The sequence below is a fragment of the Mesocricetus auratus genome, unplaced genomic scaffold (genome assembly GCF_017639785.1).
Source record: "Mesocricetus auratus isolate SY011 unplaced genomic scaffold, BCM_Maur_2.0 Super-Scaffold_100011, whole genome shotgun sequence".
NCBI classification, from domain to species: Eukaryota; Metazoa; Chordata; class Mammalia; order Rodentia; family Cricetidae; genus Mesocricetus; species Mesocricetus auratus.
The window spans coordinates 44,982,718-45,005,323 of record NW_024429195.1 but is presented as its reverse complement, the minus strand read 5'-3'; the positions used below and the strand labels follow the sequence as shown (position 1 = coordinate 45,005,323).

The window sequence follows — 22,606 nt, the reverse complement described above, 5'->3', positions numbered from 1 at the left end:
GCGGCGGAGAGGCCGGTTCGAGAGCGGGGAGGAGCGCGGGGGTGGGCGCTGCAGCCGCGGGTTGTTTATCTGGAGTACGGAGGGGAGGGGGGAGCCTGGAAACCGCCTCGTGTCCCATTTCCTCCTCTTGTTTTCGCTCCGGATTCTCCATGTTGGACCCAAACTGAGGAGCCCGGAGCTGCCACCGGGGGATCGGGGCTGGGGGCACTAGGGGAGCCGCCGCCTGGGCCGTCCGCCCTCTGTGTAGGCCGCCTCCCTTCCCGGCCCGGGGAGGAAACGTGAGGCGGGGGGGATGTGAACGGCTGTGGGAGTCGGAGTCTTCGGGAGCCGGAGCCCGACGGGCCCCCGCCCAGGCCCCCCAGCCCAGCCCGCCTGCGCGCTCGCCCGCGCGTCCTCCCGCCCAGCCAGCCCGGGCCCGCGGGATTGTTAGATGGAACACGGCTCCATCATCACCCAGGCGCGGAGGGAAGACGCCCTGGTGCTCACCAAACAAGGTAGGGGCGCAACTTCCCAAAAACTTTGCGTCGCCCCCCGGGCGGGGAGGGGGCGGGCGGGAGGAGAATTCGGCGGGACCCCGGGGTCCGTCAGTCCTGGCGCACCCGTCGGCGCTCCCACCCGTGTGTGTGTGTGTGTGTGTGTGTGTGTGTGTGTGTCGGGGGAGCGCTCCAGCGAGGCCCGGGCTGCCAGCGCCCAGCGGGAGGGTGTCATCCGCGCAGCTGTCACCCGTCGGCCACCCCTCCCCCCGGGGGCGCGCGTCGCGCCAGGCCACCCGCGCGCGCCGCCCCCACCCGCGGCTCGGGGATGGAGTGGTCACTTTTCCCTCCCCCCCCCGACCGCCACCGCCGCGCCGCGCGCCTATCCGGGGGGCCGCGGGGAGGGGACGAGGGGGGGTCCCGAGCTGGAACCCCGCCGGGACCGGAGTTCTCACGCAGGCCCCGCGAGCCTGGGATGCCGGCCGGGGCGCTCGGCCGTGGCGGCGCGCGGGGACTCGGGACGAAGTTCACTGGCCCGAGGCGGGGCGGCGAAGGCGGTGGGGAAGGGGGAGGGCCGTGGTCACCGCTGGGCGCGGGACTCTGGCGGAGCCGATGAGCCCGACCCGAGGCCCGGCCGGAGCCCCTCCCTGCCCGGTGCGCTCCCCCGGGGCCGCCGATGCGCGCGCACACAGACACACACCACACACAGACACACCACACACGCACGCACGCAGCCGCGTTTGTTTAGCCCGGGAGCGAGCGGTGTCCCTGGTTACATAATTCGCCGGATGGCATCGGACCCGGCGTGTTTCTGAATCGCGCAGCGGAAAAAAAAAGAAAAAGTGCGAGTTGTCTGTACAGGGCAGGGGCTCGCGACTCCCGCCTTCTTGGGGGGCGAGGGTCGGATTGGAGAACACGGGAGGGGGTGTCGCAGGCCCTCTCTGGCGTGCGCTTGGGGACTGGAGCGCGAAGGCCTCGGGCCTCCGGCGGGGGCGGGGAGCAGGTTGGGGCCGAGAAGATGGAATCGCTCGGTTTGATCACAGTGGGGTACCCTGGAACTCTTCCCCTAATGTTCATCTGGCCTTGAGGAGTGTGTCCAAGATAGCTGATAGAAATTCCGTCGAGTGTAAGGACTAGCGTTTTTGCTTTTTTGTTATTTTTTTTTTTCTAGAGGGCTCCCATAGGACTGCGGTCACCTGGCTGTGAGGCAGAGTGTAGAGCACGCTCTTGGGACGAGATCTCAAGCGTTGCTGCCTTGTCTCTCTAATGTGGGCGTAGAAGGCCCGTGCCACATTTGAGTAGACTGAGGCCTGGATCCTGGAAGGTTGCCAGCTGTGCGGCCCGGGAGACCGTCCTCATCCCTCTGTTGATTAATATTAATCAGCAGGTCACTTTTTCCTGGGTTTACTTTCCAAGAAGTCTCCCTAACTTGCCTAGCCTAGGGGCAAAGCTGCTGCGGTGGTGTCCCAGCTTCTCTGGAATTCCTTAGTGGGATGGGGGAAAGGGGAGCAGTTCGTGTTTCTTGGCCCTCTAAAGCAGCCGGGAGATGAAGTCCTGCTAGCTCCGCCTCCTTGCCAGGGTCCCTGTTCGTTCTTGACTGCGTCGCTGACCCAGCAGTGTGATCCAGGCAGCAACTTGACCGCCTCTGCTGGGTGGGCTCTCTCTGTGCTGGGAAGTGCAAAGGCAGCCTGCCTTCCCGCTCCCTTCACAACCTCATCCCAGGAAAAGGCCCCAAAGCTTCAGGCCGAGGTGAAGAAATCAGGATGGACAAGGACCTGGGGTGGCATAGTGGTAAAAACCAGTGTCAGCCAGTGAGTCCTTCCCACCCAGCGCTCCCATGCAGGGTCTCCTCCAGCGTCCCGAGGGTGGCAAGGCCCCTGCAGGGTAGAAGGAATCTGGCTGTGCCATGGCAGCCCCGGAGCAAATCAGAGCTGAAGTTTCTCATCCAGCGGGATGAGTGACAGGCGGCCGAGAGTAGAGCAGCTGGCTTCCTGACAGTGTCAGGTTGCCGGTGTTGGTTGGTTTTCTTGAGGTTGGTTTTTTGTTTTCTTTCTTTTTTGTGTGTGGTTTGACCTTCAGACTTCTCCCTGGAGGAATCTGAATTGTCAGGCAGCAGCCTCTTGGTCGGTCGGGTCTTCTGTCGTCGGCGCCCCCCACCCCTGCTTGGGCACCCAACAGCCAAGCCAGCCAGCTGAATTGCACATCATTTACAAACTTGCACCACATAGGAGTGGGAGGGAGCAGTGTCCTTCTCTCTCCCTTAGGAGTCCCTGTCCCTCCCCATACCCATCCCTCATCTACCTTTGGAAGAGCGAAGGACTGTGGAACAGTGTTAATGAGCTGATGTCTGGAAAGAAACAAGTTGCCTCTGGCTTGAGTGGTCTCTTAGTGAACTTGTTTACCACTGCAGATTTCTTCTTTTTTTTTTTTTTTTTTTTTTTTTTTTTTAGCTTCTGTTCTCTGAGCTTTAAGACCGCCTGGTGTGTTGATGATTCAGAAGTAACTACAGTAGGGGAAGTAAAACAGGTGCTGAAATCGGTGATGGTAAAAGCAGCAAAATTGGATCATCTTTGGGGCAGATGGGGGAGATGGCCCCCTCCCTGGTACAGCAGAAGTACCCGTTTAGCAAGAAGGGGCGCTTACTGCAGCCTCGGGCGACCATGTCACCCCGATGTCACCCCATTCTAGCAGGTTGTGCTTTGGGCTTAGATGGGAGGGAAAGCAGTGGAAGCTAGACTCCACCCTGTGATAGGCCAATGTGAGAGAGTGGGTGGGGCCCTCTCAGCTCAATAACCTATCAGGACTTTGGGAGAGTCAGAAATGACTAGTTAGGGGATAGATAGACCCGGTGCCCACTCTTGGAAGAATGACCTAAGCTTTGGATTGCTGTCCTCATATCTGGTTCTGGGTGGGGTCTAGTAGCTAGTTACACTAAGGATTCTTCTCCAGTACTGCTGTCCCTAAAAGGAGGGATGATAGCAGGTTTTTATTAGATTGATTCTATGTTTGTGAGTGTTTGGCCTGTGGGTGTCCATATATAATGTGGGAGCCTGGTGCCCACAGAGATCAGAAGAATGCATGTGACGCCCTGGACCTGAATTTAGATGGTTGTGAGGCACCAAGTGTGTGCAGGAATTGAACCCAGGTCCTCTGAAAGAGCAGCTGGTGGGCTAAACCTCTGAGCTATCTCTCCAGCCCCATGGTGACAAGTTTTTCTTGTAGCTGTCTGCAGAAGGGAGAGATTCTGCCCTTTTCTCTTAAGCCACGAAAAACACCTTTCCCTGTAGTTGCATCGAAGCCTTTCATGGGAAAAGCTTTGAAAGGAGTTTTGTTGGCACCTCTGTTGAGTAGGGCCTTCTTTGGCCAGCCTTCAGGGGAGGGAGATGACAACCCCAGTCTTACTCCCTCCCCGTAGTTGAGGCACCCTCAGTCTTTGGACCCTCCCAATCCTGGAATCAGGTTGAGAGAAGCCGAAAGTATCTAAGTGATTGTTGGCTTCCACTGTAAGAACCCCAGGGTATTGCTTCTATTCTACAACAGAGTTTGTAAATGTACAGAGCCTGAGGCTTGGCAGCTGACTTGGAGAGGTTTGAACTGAGCAAGACTTCAGAGTCCTGATGAAGAATCCCTGGGGACAGAAAGGCAGTGAGTAGGCTATGTCCTTCCTCCCAGCTAGAGGTGGCGGGAAAGTTAAAGTGGCAGCTGGCTCTCTGTATGGCCTTCCTAGCAGCCCTTTAGTGAATTTTATCAAAGGAAATGCAAGCTGGGCAGTGGTGGGGCATGCCTTTAATGCCAGCACTCAGAAGGCAGAGGCAGGCAGATCTCTGTGAGTTCCAGGACAGCCAGGATTGTTACAAGGAGAAACCCTGTCTCAAAAAGGGGGGGGGGGGGCATTCTGGGATACCAGACAAATTTCTTTTTTTAAAAATTTTGAGGGGTGGGGCGTTCTGAGCAGGGTTTCTCTGTGGCTTTGGAAGCTGCCCTGGAACTAGCTTTTGTAGACCAGGCTGGACTCGAACTCAAAGAGATCTGCCTGCCTCTGCCTCCTGATGCTGGGACTAAAGGCATGCGCCACCAACGCCTGGCTCAGACAAATGAATTTCTAACATGATTTGATGCTCCCAACCTTCTGTGGAGAATTAATAGCGATGTTTTGGGTGTCAAGTGGGTATCTGTAGTCTTGATAGAACACCCCCTCCTTTATCTTCTTCCTGCTAGCTTTGAGAACAGTTGGGGCATTATCTTTTATTTCCATCTTGGGATGTTTGATTCTTGGATTGACGAAGAGGTGGGACCAAGGGTTGTGTTGTTTCTGTTCCAGCAGTGGAAGTTGATTGCTTCAGACTTGGGTTCAAATCCCTGCTCTTATTGGCAATGAGACTATTACTTAGACACTAGCAATTTGCTGGTGAAATGGGAGCAATGTTATCTGTATCTAATGCAGACTTTGTAGATGATTGATAAATGTTAATCTTTCCTAAATGCAGCTTGACTGCTATCTGTCCTCCCTCTCTCTCCATTGTCCCAGGACGTACTGTAAACAGTACCTGGTCATGTGGATTTGCTGCTAAGGATAGATGCCCTGGGCTTGTAGGAGACGCTGATGAGGAGGGGCTTGAGCCTCTTGGAAGGGTCAGCCTCTGAGCCTGCCACGGTCTTCCTTTCCTATAGTCGACTTCTTTGCCTATGTGGCTTGGGATGGGGCCTCAGTCATTCCAGCCAGTGCCTGTGCTTGGGGGCGGGGGTGAGGACTGGAATCATAGTAGCTGCTACTATATTTCTTTGCTTTGGGAGTTAATGACCTCAGTGAGATTTGGATTTTTTTAGTATTCTGTGTATGTGTGTGTGTTTAATTTGATTTTATGTGCATTGGTGTGAAGGTGTCAGATCCCCTGGAACTTGAATTACAGACAGTTGTAAACTGCCCTGTTGGTGCTGGGAATTTAATCTGGGTCCTGTGAAGATCTCTTAACCATTGAGCCATCTTTTTGGTAATCTTAATAAGAATGAGAAAGGTAGATTTTATAGAGAAGTAGATAATCTTTGTGGAGGGGATACAGGGTTTCTCTTTATAGCCCTGACTGTCCTGGAACTTGCCCTGTATACCAGGCTGACCCCGAACTCACAGACATCTCTGCCTCCCAAGTGCTGGTATTAAAGCCATAGCTACACTGCCCACCCAGCAAGAAGTAGATATTCTTAATCATTGCCTTTATGGCTTTGGTCTGAGCATAGAACACATTGAGTGAGCATTATAACTGCTTTTCATCATGTCTCAAGCTGGTCAGCTCTGGTTCTCGATTGGTTCTCCCACTTGTTTAGCACTGAAAGCTCGTCCCCAGCTGGGCGCAGATGATCGTGTAACAGTCAGATCAAAAGGAGGCCCAGTAGAACAGGTTCCTGTGTGATTGTCCAGCCCTTCAGGTCCGACTGAGCCTTCATCCAGCCCCTTTCCTGCAGCGTGGCGCCTGCGTACTGTTTAGCTTTTCTACCAGTCAGCCTTGAACGCTTGGTTTCCTTCCAGTGCTCCTAAGAATCTCTCCCTCCCTCCCTCTCGCCTTCCCTCCCCCCTCTCCTCTCCCTCTCTTCCCTCTCTTTCCTCCTTTCCCCTCTCTCTTCATCCTGGGTGATAGGAGGAGGGCCACTTCCTCCCCTTAGAATCTTAATACTCTCCTTCCTATTGAATTTGTTCCTATCCACCTGCACTGCTCCCAGGGAGCACACATGACTGGACTCAGTGAGAAAAGGGCTGTGTGATAGGGATCTACAGAAAGAGACAGTGCCTGATCTTGTCTCCACAGCAGAGGAAGGAGGCCCCTCCTCCATGGTGACCCAGAGAAGGTGAGGAACACTGTAAGTTCAGCTCTCCTGACCAGGGTTAGGGTTAGGTTTGGTTTTGACTTGGAGACAATCCAGAGTCCAGTTCCTCCCAGGCCTAAGGGTCTGAGCCTATCAGATCTGGTGTGAAGAGGTTTTGACTGAATTGCCTTCTAACCCTGGAAGGGGTTTGGAATTCTCTGGCTTTGAGCCAGGGACGCACACATAACCTCCTATGACACTAAAAATCCAGCCCCTCCCCACACACACCTGGGACCCACTGACTCAGCGCAGCAGGTGGGCCAGGCGAGTGTCTTCCAAATGCTGGCCTGATCCTGACAGGTGCCCTGGGAGAAGAGCCAGGAAGCTGAGCAGAGAGGCCAACTGCCTGCTCAGCCCCAGCAGATTCCCCTCCGGGTTCAGATTCACTCTTAGGAAGCCTGTGGTTCTCCTGTGGGAACTTAAGAGTTTTCTGAGTGACTGGACAGAGTAATTGTCCTTGCTTACTCAGTAATAGTGACAGCCATTACAGAACACTCGTGGCTCTGTGACTAGAGGTTTGTTTCAGCAACCTTATGAGAGAGAAATTATTCCCACTTGCCAGGTGCAGGAGGAGTCTGCTGAGGGCTGGAAGGTCCTGCTTGACCTGGGCTGTGGAAGCCACCCTTGCCCAGGCCCTGAGCGCTCGTCTGTGCTGCCAGTCTGCAGGGCTCTGAAGTCATTTCCAGAGTGCCTGGCAGGGGAGGCCTTCCCATTGGCCTGTGGAAGAACCAAGAGCTACTGAGAACTAATTGCTCAAGAAGACAAGAGTGTGGGCTAGTAAGGGAAGCAGGGGTGAGTGGGAAGGAACAGGGGTCCTGGAAGTAGGCAGAACATGACTGTGGAGGCCAGAACCTGAGGAAGGAACAGGCTGGCCAGCCTCTGAGGCAGAGACACACAGACTGATGGGTTTTGTGGGGTGCCAGAAAAGACCATTTCCCAGGCCTGTCCCTGTCCTGCTGGTTCTGCTGTGTGGCCTCTGGAATAAATCTCAGTGGTGTCATGACGTGAAGCTTCCAAGGCTGATGCACACTTGAAAGTTCTCTGTTGCTGGTTGGTGCCTGGCGGCTGTCAGGCAGCTTCCATTACCCCAGGACAGTCTATAGCCCTCACTTAAGATCCTCACTTTCTAAGTTAGCAGTCCTCTTCCCTTTCCCCATATTACAGATGGGGAAAACTGAGGCTCCTGGCCACATGTTTACTTGGTGAAGAGCCAACCCGCTGAGCTTCACCTCTGCCCACAGAGCCAGTGGCACCTTGGGTAGACACTCTCCTGTTCACTGATCCATCCTATGGCTCCTTGCCCTGTTTCTGCTTTTCTGCTATGGCTGTCAACCTAAAGCAGGGAAGGGAGCCAGAGAAGAGGCCCGACTTCTCTTGGTTCTCCACAAAACCCAAGTAGTCCAGAAGTTGGGGCAGAGAGCTAAGAGCACTGGGCTGCCCCCAAGGTGGTGTTTGTGTCCTATTGTGTGGTTCCTGTTAGCCCGCCTCATGTGAGCCTGCACTGCCTCCTCAGGAGGAGCTAACGTGGCTGCTCTCCAGTACCTGGCAATGTCACCCCTGCTCTAGCTGGCACTGTGTGCTGCTAGGTAGGATCCAGCCCTTACCATTTTTTAATGACATTTCAGGTTTGTCCTTGCTGGTTCAGAACCTATTTTTGGAGATCCCCCCCACTCCAACACACATTTAAACTTTTTATTTATTTACTATTGAAGCTGCCTGTATTTCTTGTCAGTAATTCAGTTAGAGGCCCCTTCCAAAATCAAGTTGTCTGGGAATCCTTGTTCCCTAAAATTCAGATCAGAGACCCTGAGAGGCAGGTCTGAAGCTGCAGCCAGGGCTATGAGGCATGGTAATGTACCACTGGCCCCTCCCTAGGCCTGTCTACATGGGCTGCCTCAAATACATCCACACACAAGGAAGAGAGGAGACCTTCTGCCCAGGGTGAAGGACCACCGAAGCCCGGCGTAGGCCTTGCTAGTGTGAGCCAGACCCTGTGGCACAAGCTGCCCTTGAGTGAGATTCACACATCTGCTTTTTGCCCTGTCTGCCTTGTTAGCGGAACACGTCTCTGGTTGGGCCGTGAGCGTGAAGAGGTGTACCGTCCTGCTGTTTGCGGTCCTCTCTGCCTGTGGGGCTGACTCGGCATCTCTTACCCCCTTTTGTCTCCTTGCCCACCCACCTGCTGGCCCAAAGAGCCCTGCCGTACACCTGGCGCTTGGGAGCCTGTCCTCAGCCAAGACACAGATGCCTCTTGCTGACAACCTGGGAGGACTCTTCTCCACAGGGAGCCCCAATCAGATGTGCCTTGGCTCCTGGGCCCAGGCAGCAGGCCAAGAAGGGCCGGAAATGCTCCAAATACTCTCCTTCCTCCAATAGCAAAGGGGAGGGAGGCCACTCAGAGAGGCCATTTTATAGTGAGAGCTCCTGCCCTGAGCTGGGGGGGGGACGGGAGCTGGGGGTACTTGGGGGTGTTGAGGGGAAGAGCCTGAACCAAGAAGGCATCCTTGTTTGTGAATGAACTGGTTAAAATCCCATAGCTCGGAGTTGCCTTCTGCCTAATCTGGGACTGCATGTATTTCCTGTGAGGCGTTCCTTCTTTGGGATACAGAACTTGGCTACTGGCAACCGTGATATCTGACCTTCCAAGGTTAAAAATACTGTTACCTGCCAGGCGTTGGTAGCGCTCGCCTTTAATCCCAGCACTCGGGAGGCAGAGGCAGGCGGATCTCTGTGAGTTTGAGACCAGCCTGGACTACCAAGCGAGTTCCAGGACAGCCTCCAAAGCCACAGAGAGAGCCTGTCTCGAAAAACCAAAAAAAAAAAAAAAAAAAAAATACTGTTACCTTGGTAAGACCAGGGTTTGTCAGTACCTGTGCACCCGTGTGCAAACTCATGCTTCTTACAGGCAGAGGTTTTCACAGGGAGTTTACCGAGGCTATGGGGGTATGGGGTTTGGAGGGAGGGGGCAATGTTGATGACAGGTGATGCTTGTCACATTGAGGGTACCATTTGGGGGAGCTGGGAGTGGGAATAAAATTTTTGGCAGATGGGGGAGTAGGTGGGTGGGGTACTCACCCCTCATCTGACCTTGAGCTTCAACCATATGGTGGGATGGGAGGGCCCTTATCCCCTGTTGCTGGGTTTCTGGATGTCATCCCCAATTAGTGATTAATGTTGAAGCCTACAAACAAGGCCCAGGCTGTTGCTGGTTAATGCAGCTTTTAGTTTTAGAGGCTGTGCAGGACCGTACTCATCTTGCTACTATCCCAGTTTATGGATGAAGAAACTGAGGCTACATGGTTGAATCAGTAGCTGGCGGAGCCTGGACCCCAACCAGAAAGTCCAAAGTGGAGGGACACCTCCCCAGCTGCTTCTCTCTGTAGTCTGCTTCAGTAGGAAACCTAGTAGCCTTGAATGGGGGAAGTGATGGCAGGTGCTGGCTTCCAGTCTTTTGTCCCCTGCTTCCTTCTACTTAGGGTGGCTTCCCCATTGTGCCTTTGCTGGTCTTTTTAGATATCTAAAGGTTTGGGTGGTGGCGCCCACCTTTAATCCCAGCACTCCAGGCAGAGGCAGGCGGATCTCTGTGAGTTCGAGATCAGCCTGGTCTACAAGAGCTAGTTCCAGGACAGCCTCCAAAACAATACAGAGAAACCCTGTCTCGGAAAACCAAAAAAAAAAAAAAAAAAAAGGGTTTGGGGTGAGTAGAGCAGGCAGGATCTATGGGGGGGGGGCTGAGTAGCTCTCCATGGGGATCTTGCCTTCCCTGTCAGGGATACTGTGCCCAGTAAATTCCTTCAGCACTGAGCACTCTTGCTCCTGCCTGTGCTCCTCTCCTGGAGAGGTAGACTGGTGTCCTCCCATGACACTCTGGAAAGGCCTGCCCCTGGCTAGCAGGGATGCAGTGTGGTGTAGACTGTAAGGAGCCATGGAAGGACTCGGACACACGTTTGTGGTTGGGAGGGGCCGAATTGAGTCTCAGCCTTGTGTTTCCTTCTGTATCTCACTGACCTGCCCAAGAGTACTGAAGGGAGTGGGGGGGTGAGGCTCCAAGCTGATCCTTCACAGTTTATCCTGGAGCAGAGAAGAGACCCACGTGTGTGCCCAAGCCTAGTAGTGCTGCATGGCCAATGTACAGTGTCCCTGTCAAGAGACTGTCAGAAAATGCCTGAGAGCCTGGACTCTGGGCTCAAATTCTGACTGCTGCCATACCACACACACATACCCACCCCCTCTGCAGGTTGATTAACTGCTTTAGTTTCCCTCCTGCAAATTGGGGGGTGAGGTGAGGGCAGGACCCACAAATGGTTTCCTAGTGAGAATTCAGGTCTGGTATGACTCTTGTACTTTGTAAATATATATGTCTGTGGCCCAGAAAGCCTCAGTGGCTCGTTCCAGTCACTCAGCTCCGCATAGCTCTTCTGTCTCCAGTCCTCTGGGCTGTGACAAAAGAATGGCAGCTTCTCCAGGACATAGCGCTTGCTGTAGGAGTGGCAGGCCTGCCAGACAGGGGCCAAAGGCTGCTGGACATAACGGGAGGCCTTTGTTGGTCCTGAAGGGAAGCAGCCATTTGGGGGGAAGCTGAGTTCAGCCCTGATGACCCTCAAGAGTAGTGTTTGTAAAAGTAAGGGTGTTGTGAGATAGGGCCTGTGAGAGAAAGGGGGTTAGGCCAGCCTCACGGTTGTGAGTGTGGGGTGTTTGCTCTGAGAGCCTGCTCTCAAGGTCCGTGTGCTTGTGATCTCTTGAAATGCGGAGTTCGAGGTCCCTCTTAGGCCTGGGAAGCTGGTGTCTGTTGGGCCTCTCTGTGGCCCCAGCCAGCTGCCTTTTTTACCACAGCCTCCACGGTACCTGTCACTATACTAAGATGTTGAGCACATTCTTGATATGGCCTCTCCAGGAAAGCCTGGGTTGTGTGGCCTTTTAAGACAGACTCTGGAGCTGGGCGGTGGTGGCGCACACCTTTAATCCCAGCACTCGGGAGGTAGAGGCAGGCGGATCTCTGTGAGTTCGAGGCTAGGCTAGACTGACAGCCTCCAAAATAATACAGAGAAACCCTGTCTCGTAAAACCAAAAAAAAAAAAAAAAAAAAAGCCCAAAACAGACTCTGCATGGGTGAGGCCTCCAATTGTGATTGTGCATGAAGAAATCATAAACCAAGGAAAGGGTTAGCTTCCGCCTTGGAGCTGTGTGTGCATCTGGCCTGGGTCCCTGAGGGGCAGGGGAAGATGAGGAAGCAGCTCCTTCTCGCTGGTTTCTGCAGAGATGAGTAAGAAGACTCTGGGAGTGCTCCTTTCCTAAGAATAGGCAGGGAATCCCACTGTCACTGAGTGCTGGGCCTGGCTTTGAATTTGGTTGTTGAGAAGGTTTTGGCAGAAGCACTCACGTCAAAATGCCCAGAGAAATCTTAATTCTTCACATGTAGCCAAGAGGCTGCAAGTAATGCCAGAGGGTCCAGCAAGATGGCTCAGGGGGAAGTGTGTGCCGTCCAGCAGGTCTGACACGTCAGCCTGGAATCCACACACGGGGAGGAAGCCACATCAAAACTGGTCCTCTAACTTCACTTCTTAAAAGTGATGCCCAGATTTCCAGGCAATTTCCTGGAAAGGCTCAGTTGCTTTTGGAGAGTTGCCCAGTGGCCTAACCCAGGAGGGTGGGGGAAAGAGCTCTGCATCCCCCGCTGCGGAGGCCTCTGATCCCCACTTTACTGACTGTTGTATAGTGACCCTGGATCCAGGGAATGGTTTGTTTTTTCTCCTCTTCCCTGGGTCTCAGGGTGTGCCTCTGCCATCACCTACTCCCCAAGGAACCCCCGCAGGGGCTGAGAGAGCAAGAGATGTCCCTGGGTGGCCTCCACCGCTGTCTCCCCTCCCGAGAAGAACCTAGAGAAAATGGGGGTTGGTTCTGTTCGCTTTGCTTTCCCTCACAAAGGCATTGCTGGCACTTCCTTGCCTGCACAGTTGGCCCTCTGCTTTACAATTTGTCTCACATAGGCTCTGGGTCACTCTGACCCCCAGGAGGAGGGACTTGTGGCTGGAGACCATTCCATAACTGGTTGGACAGCGCCACCTCCTGGCTGCGATGCTCTTCTCAGCCGCTCCTTGTGGAGCAGTTACCAGAGCAGTTAGCTTCTGGAGTCAGGGAACTTGCAAGGGATAATCTGAAGCCCATTGCTCCCTGCCTTGGATCAGTTCAGCCTTTCTGGGGCTGCATCGACAACGGCTTTGAAAGTGGCTTTGTATTGCCAAAACCCAGGTGGCCAGGGTAGAACAGAACAGCCATGGTCTGGGAAGCAGAAGCTTTAGCCTAAGACTGAAGGAAGGCTTCAGGATGCACGGGGCCCAGGGTCTTAATACATCTGTTTCCCAGCCAGCTCCCTCGAGTGGGAGTGGGTGGGTGGGTGGGAAAATGGCTAGATCATGAGAAGAAAACTCGGGTACTCACAGTTAGCGTGCCTTCTTCCTTGGAGCTGAGGCTTGGGGTTCTTCGTTTTCTTTCTATTTTTTCAAGTCAGTGTGTGTGCGTGCGCGTGCATGCACATAGGCAAGCAACATTAGGCAGCTTGGGAGCTCTTCTTTCCTCCACCATGTGGTGGGGCTCAGGTTGTCAGGCTTGGTGGCAGCCTGCGCCCCCTGACAGCCCAGCCAGCCCATGTTGGGGAACTTCTGAGATTTTAGGCAATGTGGGCTCAGTTCTGTTGCCAGTGCCATGGGTTGCTGTCTTTCCTAGAACTGGGTCTTGCTGGGGACCGGGTCAGGAGGCCTTAGGGCCTCGTGGGTTCACTTAGATGGATGGTAGTGTGCTGCCGCTGAGGCGTGCGTGCGTGTACCCAGCCCAGTATGAAGATAAGCCCCGTGCAGCTCAGGTCTCCCATTCCCAAACCCGAGAGTGGGGATCACTCTGTTTCCTCACTGAAGGTGAAGGAACACTGTTACTGTATGTGGCCGTCCAGTGAGCCGTATACTGTGCCTCAGCAGAGCCCAGACCTGAGGGTGTGTGCGCGTTGGTGGCCGCTGACAGACTGCTGTCCTGTTGGCTAATGCCTTTGCCGTTCCTTCTCCTCTAGGCCTAGTCTCCAAGTCCTCTCCTAAGAAACCACGGGGCCGGAACATCTTCAAGGCCCTGTTCTGCTGTTTCCACACCCAGCATGTTGGCCAGTCAAGCCCTTCCACTGAGCTCACATACAAGGAGGAGACAAACACCATTGCTAAGGTAGTGGTATGGGATGGCATTCTGGCCCACAGGCCCTTCCTCTCTTCCCTTAGTAGCCTGTCTCCTTTCTCATACTTGTCATCTGTGGAGTGGGCTGTTGAGATAGTGCAGATGCCAGGACCCACTGAAAGATGCCTTGCAGACAGGGAAACTGAGTCCCAGGAATGTAATAAGTGTACCCCTTGTCAATCACTGATGGTAGCTGTTTTATTATTGTCTAGAACTCAAAACTAACTGCCTTCCAGCCAGGCATTGGTGGCGCACACCTTTAATACCAGCACTCGGGAGGCAGAGGCAGGTGGATCCCTGAGTTCAAGGCCAGCCTGGTCTACAAAGCGAGTTCCAGGACAGCTTCCAAGACAATACAGAGAAACCCTGTCTCGAAAAACAAAACAAAACAAAACTAACTGCCTTCCAAATGAGTTTCTCTGTAGAAACCAAGGAATTAAAAATGCCCACGCTCTGAGTGATCCCAATAGCATCCAGCAGACTGGAGGCAGAGGCAGGTGTATCCGAGTTCAAAGCCAGACTGATCTATATAGCAAGTTTCAGGTCAGCCTGAGCTACATAGTGAGAGCCTTTCTCAAAACAACAACAAACAAACCCTTGCAGCAATTTGCAGCTGTGCCATGTGAGCACTTGAAAACATGACTCTTTGTTTTTGTTTTTTGAGACAGTGTTTCTGTGTGAAACAGCCCTGGCTGTCCTGAAACTCACTCTTGTAGACTAGGCTAGCCTTGGACTCAGCAAATATCTGCCTGCTTCTGCCTCTGCCTCCTGAGTACTGGGATTAAAAGTGTACGATAACTGCCCAGCGTTGACTCGAAGGCTAGTGTTCCAGCCCCAACAAACACGATAGGATTCTTCTCTAAACACCAATGATGACTCTGACACCACCATCTCTAGCTGTTTCCACAAAACCAGACTGTACACACAGAACCCAGTGGGGGAATGGTTGAGTAAATATGACCTGACAGTATTACTAAGCAGTTAATTTTTCATAGTAGCATTAAGAAATACTTACCTGGGGACTGGAGAGACAGCCCAAAGGTTAAGAGTACTGACTGCTCTTCCAGAGGTCCTGAGTTCAATTCCCAGCAACCACATGGTGACTCACAGCCATCTGTAATGAGATCTGGTGCCCTCTGCCGGCCTGCAGGCATACATGCAGATAGAGCATTCATACCTTAGAGAACAAAAAAAAAACAAGAAAAAACCCATAAAGTTACATACTTATCTGCCCAGTTAAATCAGAATGTATAATTGCATATAACCATGGGAATTGCTAGCCTGTAAATGGGAGAAATGTGGTCAGATGACAATCTAGGTTTTCTAAGTTAGGATTTTTGGAATACTTAGTCACTTTATAGCATTTTTAGTGCTGTCTTTGTGATCTGTCTGTGTTCACTCTCCCTCATATTCTTGGGCACCACTTTTACGCTGGTGTGCTCAATGTTTCGATGTTCCTCCACATGACGTGCGCCCCAAAGAGGTGAGAGGAAACATATTCTCAGAGTCCCTGAGGTCCTGTGCACGCTTTGTGGAGAGGAGGCCTTTCCCTTTTCCTGCCCAGCTCCCAAGAACGACCACTTGTCCTGAGTGGAGCTGCCGGGTGACAGTGGCTTGGTGCTCGGCATTCATCACCTCCTTTCTCTCCCACAGTCGGATCTGTTGCAATGTCTCCAGTACCAGTTTTATCAGGTATGTGGATCTGGCTGACCCTCTGGGCCCTGGCTAGCATGGCAGACAGGGCGACCACCTCCCTTCTCTGGGAAGCCATTTGTGCTGAGTATTGGCTGAGGGCCCCTATAAAGCTGTTGGGGAAGCCACTATCTATCCTGCACCAGCCCCGACACCAAATATTCCCGCTGCTTTAACAGTCCCCAAGAGTGTAACCAACCCTGATGCCTCTGTTCTCAACCTTAAAGCAGGGTCCTCCTGGCTTGTGACTGTCTCCAGGCAGCCTGGCTTTTGTAGCATTCCGCTGAGGGGACAGTTGGGCTTGCTTCTTGGTGGGCACATCTCAACACTGCCTCTGCTTTCAGATCCCTGGGACCTGCCTGCTCCCAGAGGTGACAGAGCAAGATCAAGGAAGGATCTGCGTGGTCATCGACCTGGATGAAACCCTTGTGCATAGTTCCTTTAAGGTAAGTCAGCATATGGTCGGTCCCTCCTTCCCTAGGACATGTCTGAGCCACACAGCAGGTGCTGCGAGGTGGTCTGCAGGGGAAGACAGGAGTGATGGAGGGAAGGAGTCAGGCTACCCTGGAGTCACATATCCAGAGGCCATACTGAAGAGTGTTGAGACCCTCCATGCACACGCGCATGCACTCACTCACTACCTATATGCAGTGTCTGTCTCCACTTAGCATGGAAAAGCACTTCTGCTTTTCTTACCGGTATGTTTCTTAACGTAAGAAAGCCTTAAATTGGATACAGAGGCCCTTATACCATCCCAGCACTTGGGAAATGGAGGCAGGAAAATCACAAGATCCAGGATAACCTGCACTGCAGTCAGAGCCTGTCTTGAGAAAGTTAGGCATATGGTGCCTGTGAGTCCTTTGCTCGTGGGAACATGAATTAGAGGCTAGCCTGGGTTGTGTAACAAGAGCCTGTCTCAAAGTTAAAGCCCTGAAACTCATCTCTGGTGGAGTTGGGCAGGTAGGACAGACGAGGGGGCACCGAGGAGCAGGGAAAACCAGATCAGGAGGGGCTAATTCATCCTGTGCTGGCTGAGACCTGCTTAGTGGGCTGTCCAGGGGTGGTGGGAGCTTCCTGTCTGCTGCCTGCTGATGCCATTATCTTCTGCTTTCCAGCCAATCAACAACGCTGACTTCATAGTGCCTGTAGAGATTGAGGGGACCACTCACCAGGTGAGCTGTCTACCAGGCCACACCAGCCTCAAAGGGGAAATCACCTTAGTGACCTATTTATTACCTTTCCTTCTCTGCAGCCTCTCCCGTTTACTAGTGGTTGCTACTCTAGACTCTTGTCCTACACTGGATTGTAGCCTACACTCTGCTTTCTCTTTGTAGTCAGACGTAAGAACTGTCGGGTTTTTTTTTTTTAAACAGTCTATTTAATCCTGACTGTTCTGGAACTTGCTGTGTAGACCAGGCTAGCCTCATAACTGACCTGCAACTACCTCTGAAATGCTGGAATTAAAGGCGTGTGCCACTATGCCCAGCCTGTTTAAATTTTTAAATAGTAGTCACTATCCATCGTTTTTTTTTTCTTTTTTTTAATTGTGTTTGTGTGTTTCACATTGATGTTTTGCCTGAATGTGTGTCTTTGTGAGGGTTGTGAGCTGTGTGTGGGTGCTGGGAATTGAACTCTTAGCCTCTGAACCATCTCTCTAGCTCCTATACCTGTCACTCTTGTTTGTTTTTTGTCTTTTGAGACAGGGTTCGTCTATGTAGCCTTGACTGTCCTGGAACTCACCCTGTAGACCAGGCTGTCCTTGAACTCACAGTCACCTGCCCCTGCCTCCCGAGTGCTGTGATTAAAGGTGTGCACCACCACCTCCCGGTTTACTTTTTTTCTTAATTCCTTGGTAATGGTGTCTGCCTGTAAGAGGCAGGAAACCAAGAGCGCTATTCCCCACTTAGAGGCTTCCTCCCTGCCGCCCCTGCTTGTCCTGTAGGACCTTCCCTGACTTCCTGTCCTCTGGGTTTTCACACTGGGTTCTGTAAGTGCTCAGGTACACGTGTACCCAAGTTGTAGCCATGCGTATCCAGCTCTGTCTGGGGCCAAGGATCATGTAGCATTGGTGCCAAGAGACCACATGCTCAAAATTGTTGTTTAGAGGGCCTGCTGGCTGGCCTGAGGGCCGGGGACTGTTGGTACAGATGTCACAGCAGATGTGATGCCTGCTGTCACAGATGGTCCCATAGTTACTCACAGGCAAAGTGCAGCTCGAGGCTTCTCGGGTTTGCCATCATACTCTGTCTCCCTTTTCAGGCTCTCTGTACCACAGCCGCGAAGCCGTGGACTCTGCTAGGCCCAGCATCCCTTGCAGTCTAGTTGAGGAAATAAGAATGTACAGAGTTCATGGGTCATGCCTTCAAATAGGCAAATATGTGCAGGGGACTTGTGGGTAATAGAGGCGTGAACTAAAGAGTAATGGAATTTAAGTGGAGGAGAACTGCCTGTCCAGTGTGGATCTGAGAGGTTATGTTTGATGAGTAACCATTGAGGAAGGGGTTTGTTTGTGAAGTTAAGGAGTAGCAGGGTGATTAGGGCAATTTGTGGTTGTAAGAAGGGTTCCTGCTGCTAAACTGGGAGAAGTCTCCTAGTGAATTGGTGGCTAATTAGGCCCGGGGAGACATTGTGGCAGGCCACACTGTTCTGGATGACATTGACAAGGAGCTCTCAGGAAATGGCCCTAAGGAGCGCTTGTGTAGGCTGAAGGTGGGAAGCAGTAGATCATGCACTGGGCATGAGCAGCTGGAGAACCTGTCAGCGATGCGGGCATGGTCCTCCACCGTGTGCCCTTCTCTGTGGTGTTCACAGAAGCCCTGTGAGGACGTATGTTCGGGGAAATATCAGGGTTCTTGCACAGCACAGCGTCCTGCAGGGAGCCAGTTCAGAAGTCGTTGTGAAGGCTGTGGCTGGATTCAAGTAATCCAGGATAGGCTGTTTCCATGTGTGAGGCCTATTCTTGATTACTTGTTTCTGGAGGCAGCTAATGTTCACCCGGAATGAAGATGGCTCCTGGGACGTGGTATGCATTCCTTCCTGGTAGTTTAGAATTGAGCCTGTTGAGCCAGCAGAAACCTGGTAGAACCATGCTTGGTGGGCAGAGGTTCCCAGGGCCTTGGCACGGGTCCTGGCCCTGATGGCTTTTTCTGTCAGTGGGAAGGACTGGCCTTGTGGGTACCTCCAGCCATCCTCTCTGCCTCCCTAGGTGTATGTGCTCAAGAGGCCTTATGTTGACGAGTTCCTGAGACGCATGGGGGAGCTCTTTGAATGTGTTCTCTTCACTGCCAGCCTGGCCAAGGTACCGGACAGCGGGGTGGGAGGGAAGATATGCCACCCATGGGGGACCCAGCACCACATCCAAGCTAAGGCTTCTTTTGTTCTTCCAGTATGCCGACCCCGTGACAGACCTCCTAGACCAGTGTGGGGTGTTCCGGGCCCGCCTGTTCCGGGAGTCTTGTGTGTTCCACCAGGGCTGCTACGTCAAGGATCTCAGCCGCCTGGGCAGGGACCTGAGGAAGACCCTCATCCTGGACAACTCACCTGCGTCTTACATCTTCCACCCGGAGAATGCAGTGAGTGGTCCAGACAGGCCTAAGGGCCTCAGGCTGGGATGAGGGGCTTCACCAGAGTGCACTACCTCAGTGTGGCCCAGCAGCCTTCGGTGGCTGCGGCAAGGGAAGGACAAACAGATTAACCTCACCTTCTCCCTACCGCAGGTGCCCGTGCAGTCCTGGTTTGATGACATGGCAGATACAGAGTTGCTGAACCTCATTCCAATCTTTGAGGAGTTGAGTGGAGCAGATGATGTCTACACCAGCCTTGGGCAGCTGCGGGCCCCTTAGCCTTCTTGCTTCCAAGAAACGGCCATCCCAGTAGGGGACTTTGCTACACTGTGCCTTTCTGATCAGCCTGGCTGACCTAGCCGAGCAGGAGCTGGAGCGCTTGCCCGAGAGGGTCTGGACGTCATTGGAAAATGATGACAGGATCTTTAGGGCAGCTTAGATGCAGAGCAGGCAAATTGGAGCTGTCCAGAGCTGTCTGCACCCAGTGTGTGGTTCCGGGAGAGAGAGAATGTGTGCATGTGTGAGTGTGCCCATATGGTGAACTATGGCCCTGGGTGTCCAGTGTCCAGTAGGAAGAGAGGCTGAAAGATCAAGACTCAACCCAAGTCCTCTGTCTCCTTTCCTACTGACCTGTGAGTTGTCAAGCTTTACAGTGATGACAGCTGTTGTAGGCTCCCTTGCCAAACCATGGCCTTTCCTCAGTTTCACAAGGCCTGTGTCAAGGAGAAAGAAGCCAGAGGCTGCCTTGATGCCCCAGACACACACCCTTCTGAAAACGTAAAATATTAGCCAGCAACTGCAGACATCCCAGGGACGATGAGAACGTGTTTGCAGAACCAGTGCTCAAAATCACCAGATCCTGTGCAAACCCCCCCCCCCCCAATCTGGCTCCAGCAGAGTGCCTGCCACCATGGGCCCTGCTGTGTCTGCCCGGGCTCCAGCACCAAGCCAGCCTTCGCACTCCCTACCCATAGTCTTTAACTCCCATGGGGAAGGAGGTCTTCTCCCTCCCCTGGAAAAGGACACAGAACTGACTTCTGTTCTTTCTACTCTTTTTAAAATTCTCTTTATAAACATGGAGTTGGGCCTGGTTTGTGTCCAGCTGAGCTGCAGTCCGGGGCCTGAGACGCGTACGGGAGGTGCTAGGGTACAGGGAAGCTAATGTGCCAGCGGACTGCGCCTCCCTGACTAGATCTGGGAGTGCTGGTGCAAGGACATTAGCCCCAAAGGACAGAGAGGGCTGCCAGGCTGCCCCAGCCCTCCTGCTGCCCAGGCAGGGCTCTTTCGTATTGTGTCTTCCTTTTGGTCCTGGTTGTCTTGTCTGATCTAACTTTATCCCTTTCTGGCTGTTTCTCTTCCTCTCCAGGGCCTTGGGAGAACTACTTTCCCAGGACTGAGGGGTTGCAGGTCTTGTTGTCATTGCTTTGCCAAATGGGTAAATGCCTCCTGCCTCCGGTGGTAACTAGACTGAGTGAGGTCCTCACCGCCCTGCACTCGGGGTCTCTCAAGTTCTCAGTCTTACAGGCTTTAACAAAGAGTGGCAGGATTTCCCCTGGTGGAGACAAAGGGAAATGCTGCTGCTCTCACTTGGAGCACAAGGGGCCCCTGAGGCACCACCTCAGCAATACTGCCTTAATTGAGTCCCGCCCCCAGGGTTGGGTCAGGTCCCCTCCCCCCTTGGTGTTCCTAGCCCTAGCTCTCTGCTTTTCCTGGAGGCAGGTGCCAGCACCTGTGAATTGTTTCAGGTGCAGTCTCCGCCCACTCAGGAGCCTTGCAATATTGTTTCCTTTCCGTGTACTAGATCCTGCCTCGGGAACTAGCAGGTCTCAACAAAGCCTGGTGGTGGGGCTTGGTGTCCTGTCAGATAAGTGTCTGGCATCCTTCTAGCGTTGTGCAGTCTTCCTCCTTAGTCCAAGGCTGTGGAGCCTTGTCTTTCATGTATGGACAGAGCAGGACAGACTCCCGAGTTCATGTCATTTCCCACAGCATTATCTGCTGGTGCCTGTGGGGTCCTGCCAAGAGACGGGAGAGCACTCCAGGTGCTAGCCAGGAATACGGGAGCTTGGTTGTGGCTTCAGATCTTACTGCCACCCAAATATTGCAGGAGGGGGTCCTCTTGCAAGGCCTGCTCTGAGGACTAGTCCTGACTAAGCAATAAGAGCCTCAGAGTTGAATTCCAAGGCCCCTTTCTGCCTTGGTCTGCATCTCCATGTTTTAACCTCCTAGAGGAGGAGCCTGTGCTCCGTCCTTGCTGTCGGGCATGTGCAAGGACTGGATGTGATCCACAACCAAAACCCAGAGTGGCTTCATGGAGGAGTCCTGCTGCTTCTGCAGGAAGCCCGGCTTTCTGGGCCCTTCTGCCACCAGAATCCCTTCCCCCACCTGTAGTCTGCTACAGAGATGCCAACCCCTCTTTCCAAACCTAGAGGACCTGTCCTGCTTGCTACTAGCTCATGTCTTAGAGGCAAGTGGTGGTGGTTTGGGGGTGCCACTCGGAGAACTCAGGCAGGCAGAGAGCAGGCATGGCTGGGCAGGAACTAGCTCATCTGTGGCCGGCTTGCCACTAGCCTTCCCTTTGCAGACTAGTCTGCAGGAACCTGAATTAGACCACCTGCCCTGGTGTCCGCACCCACTCGAGCCACGCCAGCAATGTACCCAGCTGTCAGGGTCAGCTCTTTAAGGTGCCTCTTCAGGGACACAGTGTGTCTCTCTGGTTGGGCTTCTAAATCAAAAGCCTGATGTTCGTGTCCCTCTTATAGGGGGAGCTTTGGACACAGGACCAGTTTGATAAAGGGCCAGGTAAGGGTTTCCACTCTGCACATTGTAGAGGGGACACTGTAGGCCCATGGGTCCCTAATTAAAGAGGTTGAGTGAATTTGCCTTCATTTAACCAGGGATCTGTTTCATTCCCTCCTGCCTCCCAAAGATTTCTGTGTAATTGTATAGCCCCTTCTGTTAACAGTGGCTCAGAAAGCTTCGTACTAAAAGCATGGGGCTGTCAGGGCAACCGTTCCTTGGGAAATGGATCCTGAGTGATTCCCTGCCCTGCCCTGTTCCAGAGGCCTCTTAACAGTGCCAGTGCAGCCCGATCGTGGATGTTCTGCATCCAGCGTGTCAACCTGACTAACTGTATGAGAACGGTTAGCCTGTTTTCTCCTTTAGGCTACTTAGCCACAGTTACTTTTCAGTTCCTTTTTTTTTTTTTAATGCCTTACCTTTGTCTTTTTGTTTCAGACAGGGTTTCATGAGTCCAGGCAGGTGTTAGAACTTACTGTTTAGCCAAGGATGATCTTGAACTTGTGATCTCTGCCTCCACCTCCTGAGTGCTGGCTCATGTGGTGCTGGTGACATCCAGGACTGCATTCGTGTCAGACAAGCACTACCAACTGAGCTACACCTCCAGCTCCCCTTTCCTTTTTAGAAAACATCGGTAGTAAAGACGTCAGGGAGAAGAGGTGACAAGTCTGGCCAGCTGTTCTGCCTACCCCGCTAGTACAGAGTCAGCTCCTGAGACAGCCTCTCTCAGGCTGGTGATGTTCTTTGCCTGTAATTACCCCCAGAATTGCCTATTTCCTCTTTCAAAAGATGCCATTTGGAGGGGAGGGGTCTGCTTCCCACTGTGACTGGGTTATGGGATCCTTGACCACCTTGCTTATGATTTGATACATTTATTGTATTCAAAAACTTGAAATGTAGGATGCCATTAAGAGTCTGTTTATATTTTTGGAATATTTGTATTACTTACAATTAGTTAATAAAGGCTGGTTTTAAAACCTTTGAAAGAGTGGGGACTGCTGCCTCCCT

The 22,606-nt window shown here is 53.0% G+C and overlaps 1 protein-coding gene across 2 annotated transcripts; it reads left to right on the top strand.

Annotated features, from left to right (window-relative positions):
- The first annotated feature begins 199 nt into the window (after window positions 1-199).
- On the top strand, window positions 200-22,579 carry Ctdsp2 (CTD small phosphatase 2). 2 transcript variants are annotated; one of them, XM_040754772.1, is made up of 8 exons: window positions 200-494; window positions 13,393-13,538; window positions 15,201-15,239; window positions 15,584-15,685; window positions 16,355-16,411; window positions 18,445-18,537; window positions 18,607-18,811; window positions 18,956-22,579. In XM_040754772.1, exons 1-8 carry the CDS (start codon window positions 431-433, stop codon window positions 18,976-18,978), a joined length of 729 nt encoding a protein of 242 aa, XP_040610706.1. In that variant the 5' UTR covers window positions 200-430; the 3' UTR covers window positions 18,979-22,579. The 2 variants fall into 2 exon arrangements, with proteins under 2 accessions (XP_040610706.1, XP_005079841.1); XM_005079784.4 differs by having other exon boundaries at window positions 221-494; window positions 18,626-18,811.
- The last annotated feature ends 27 nt before the right edge of the window (window positions 22,580-22,606 follow it).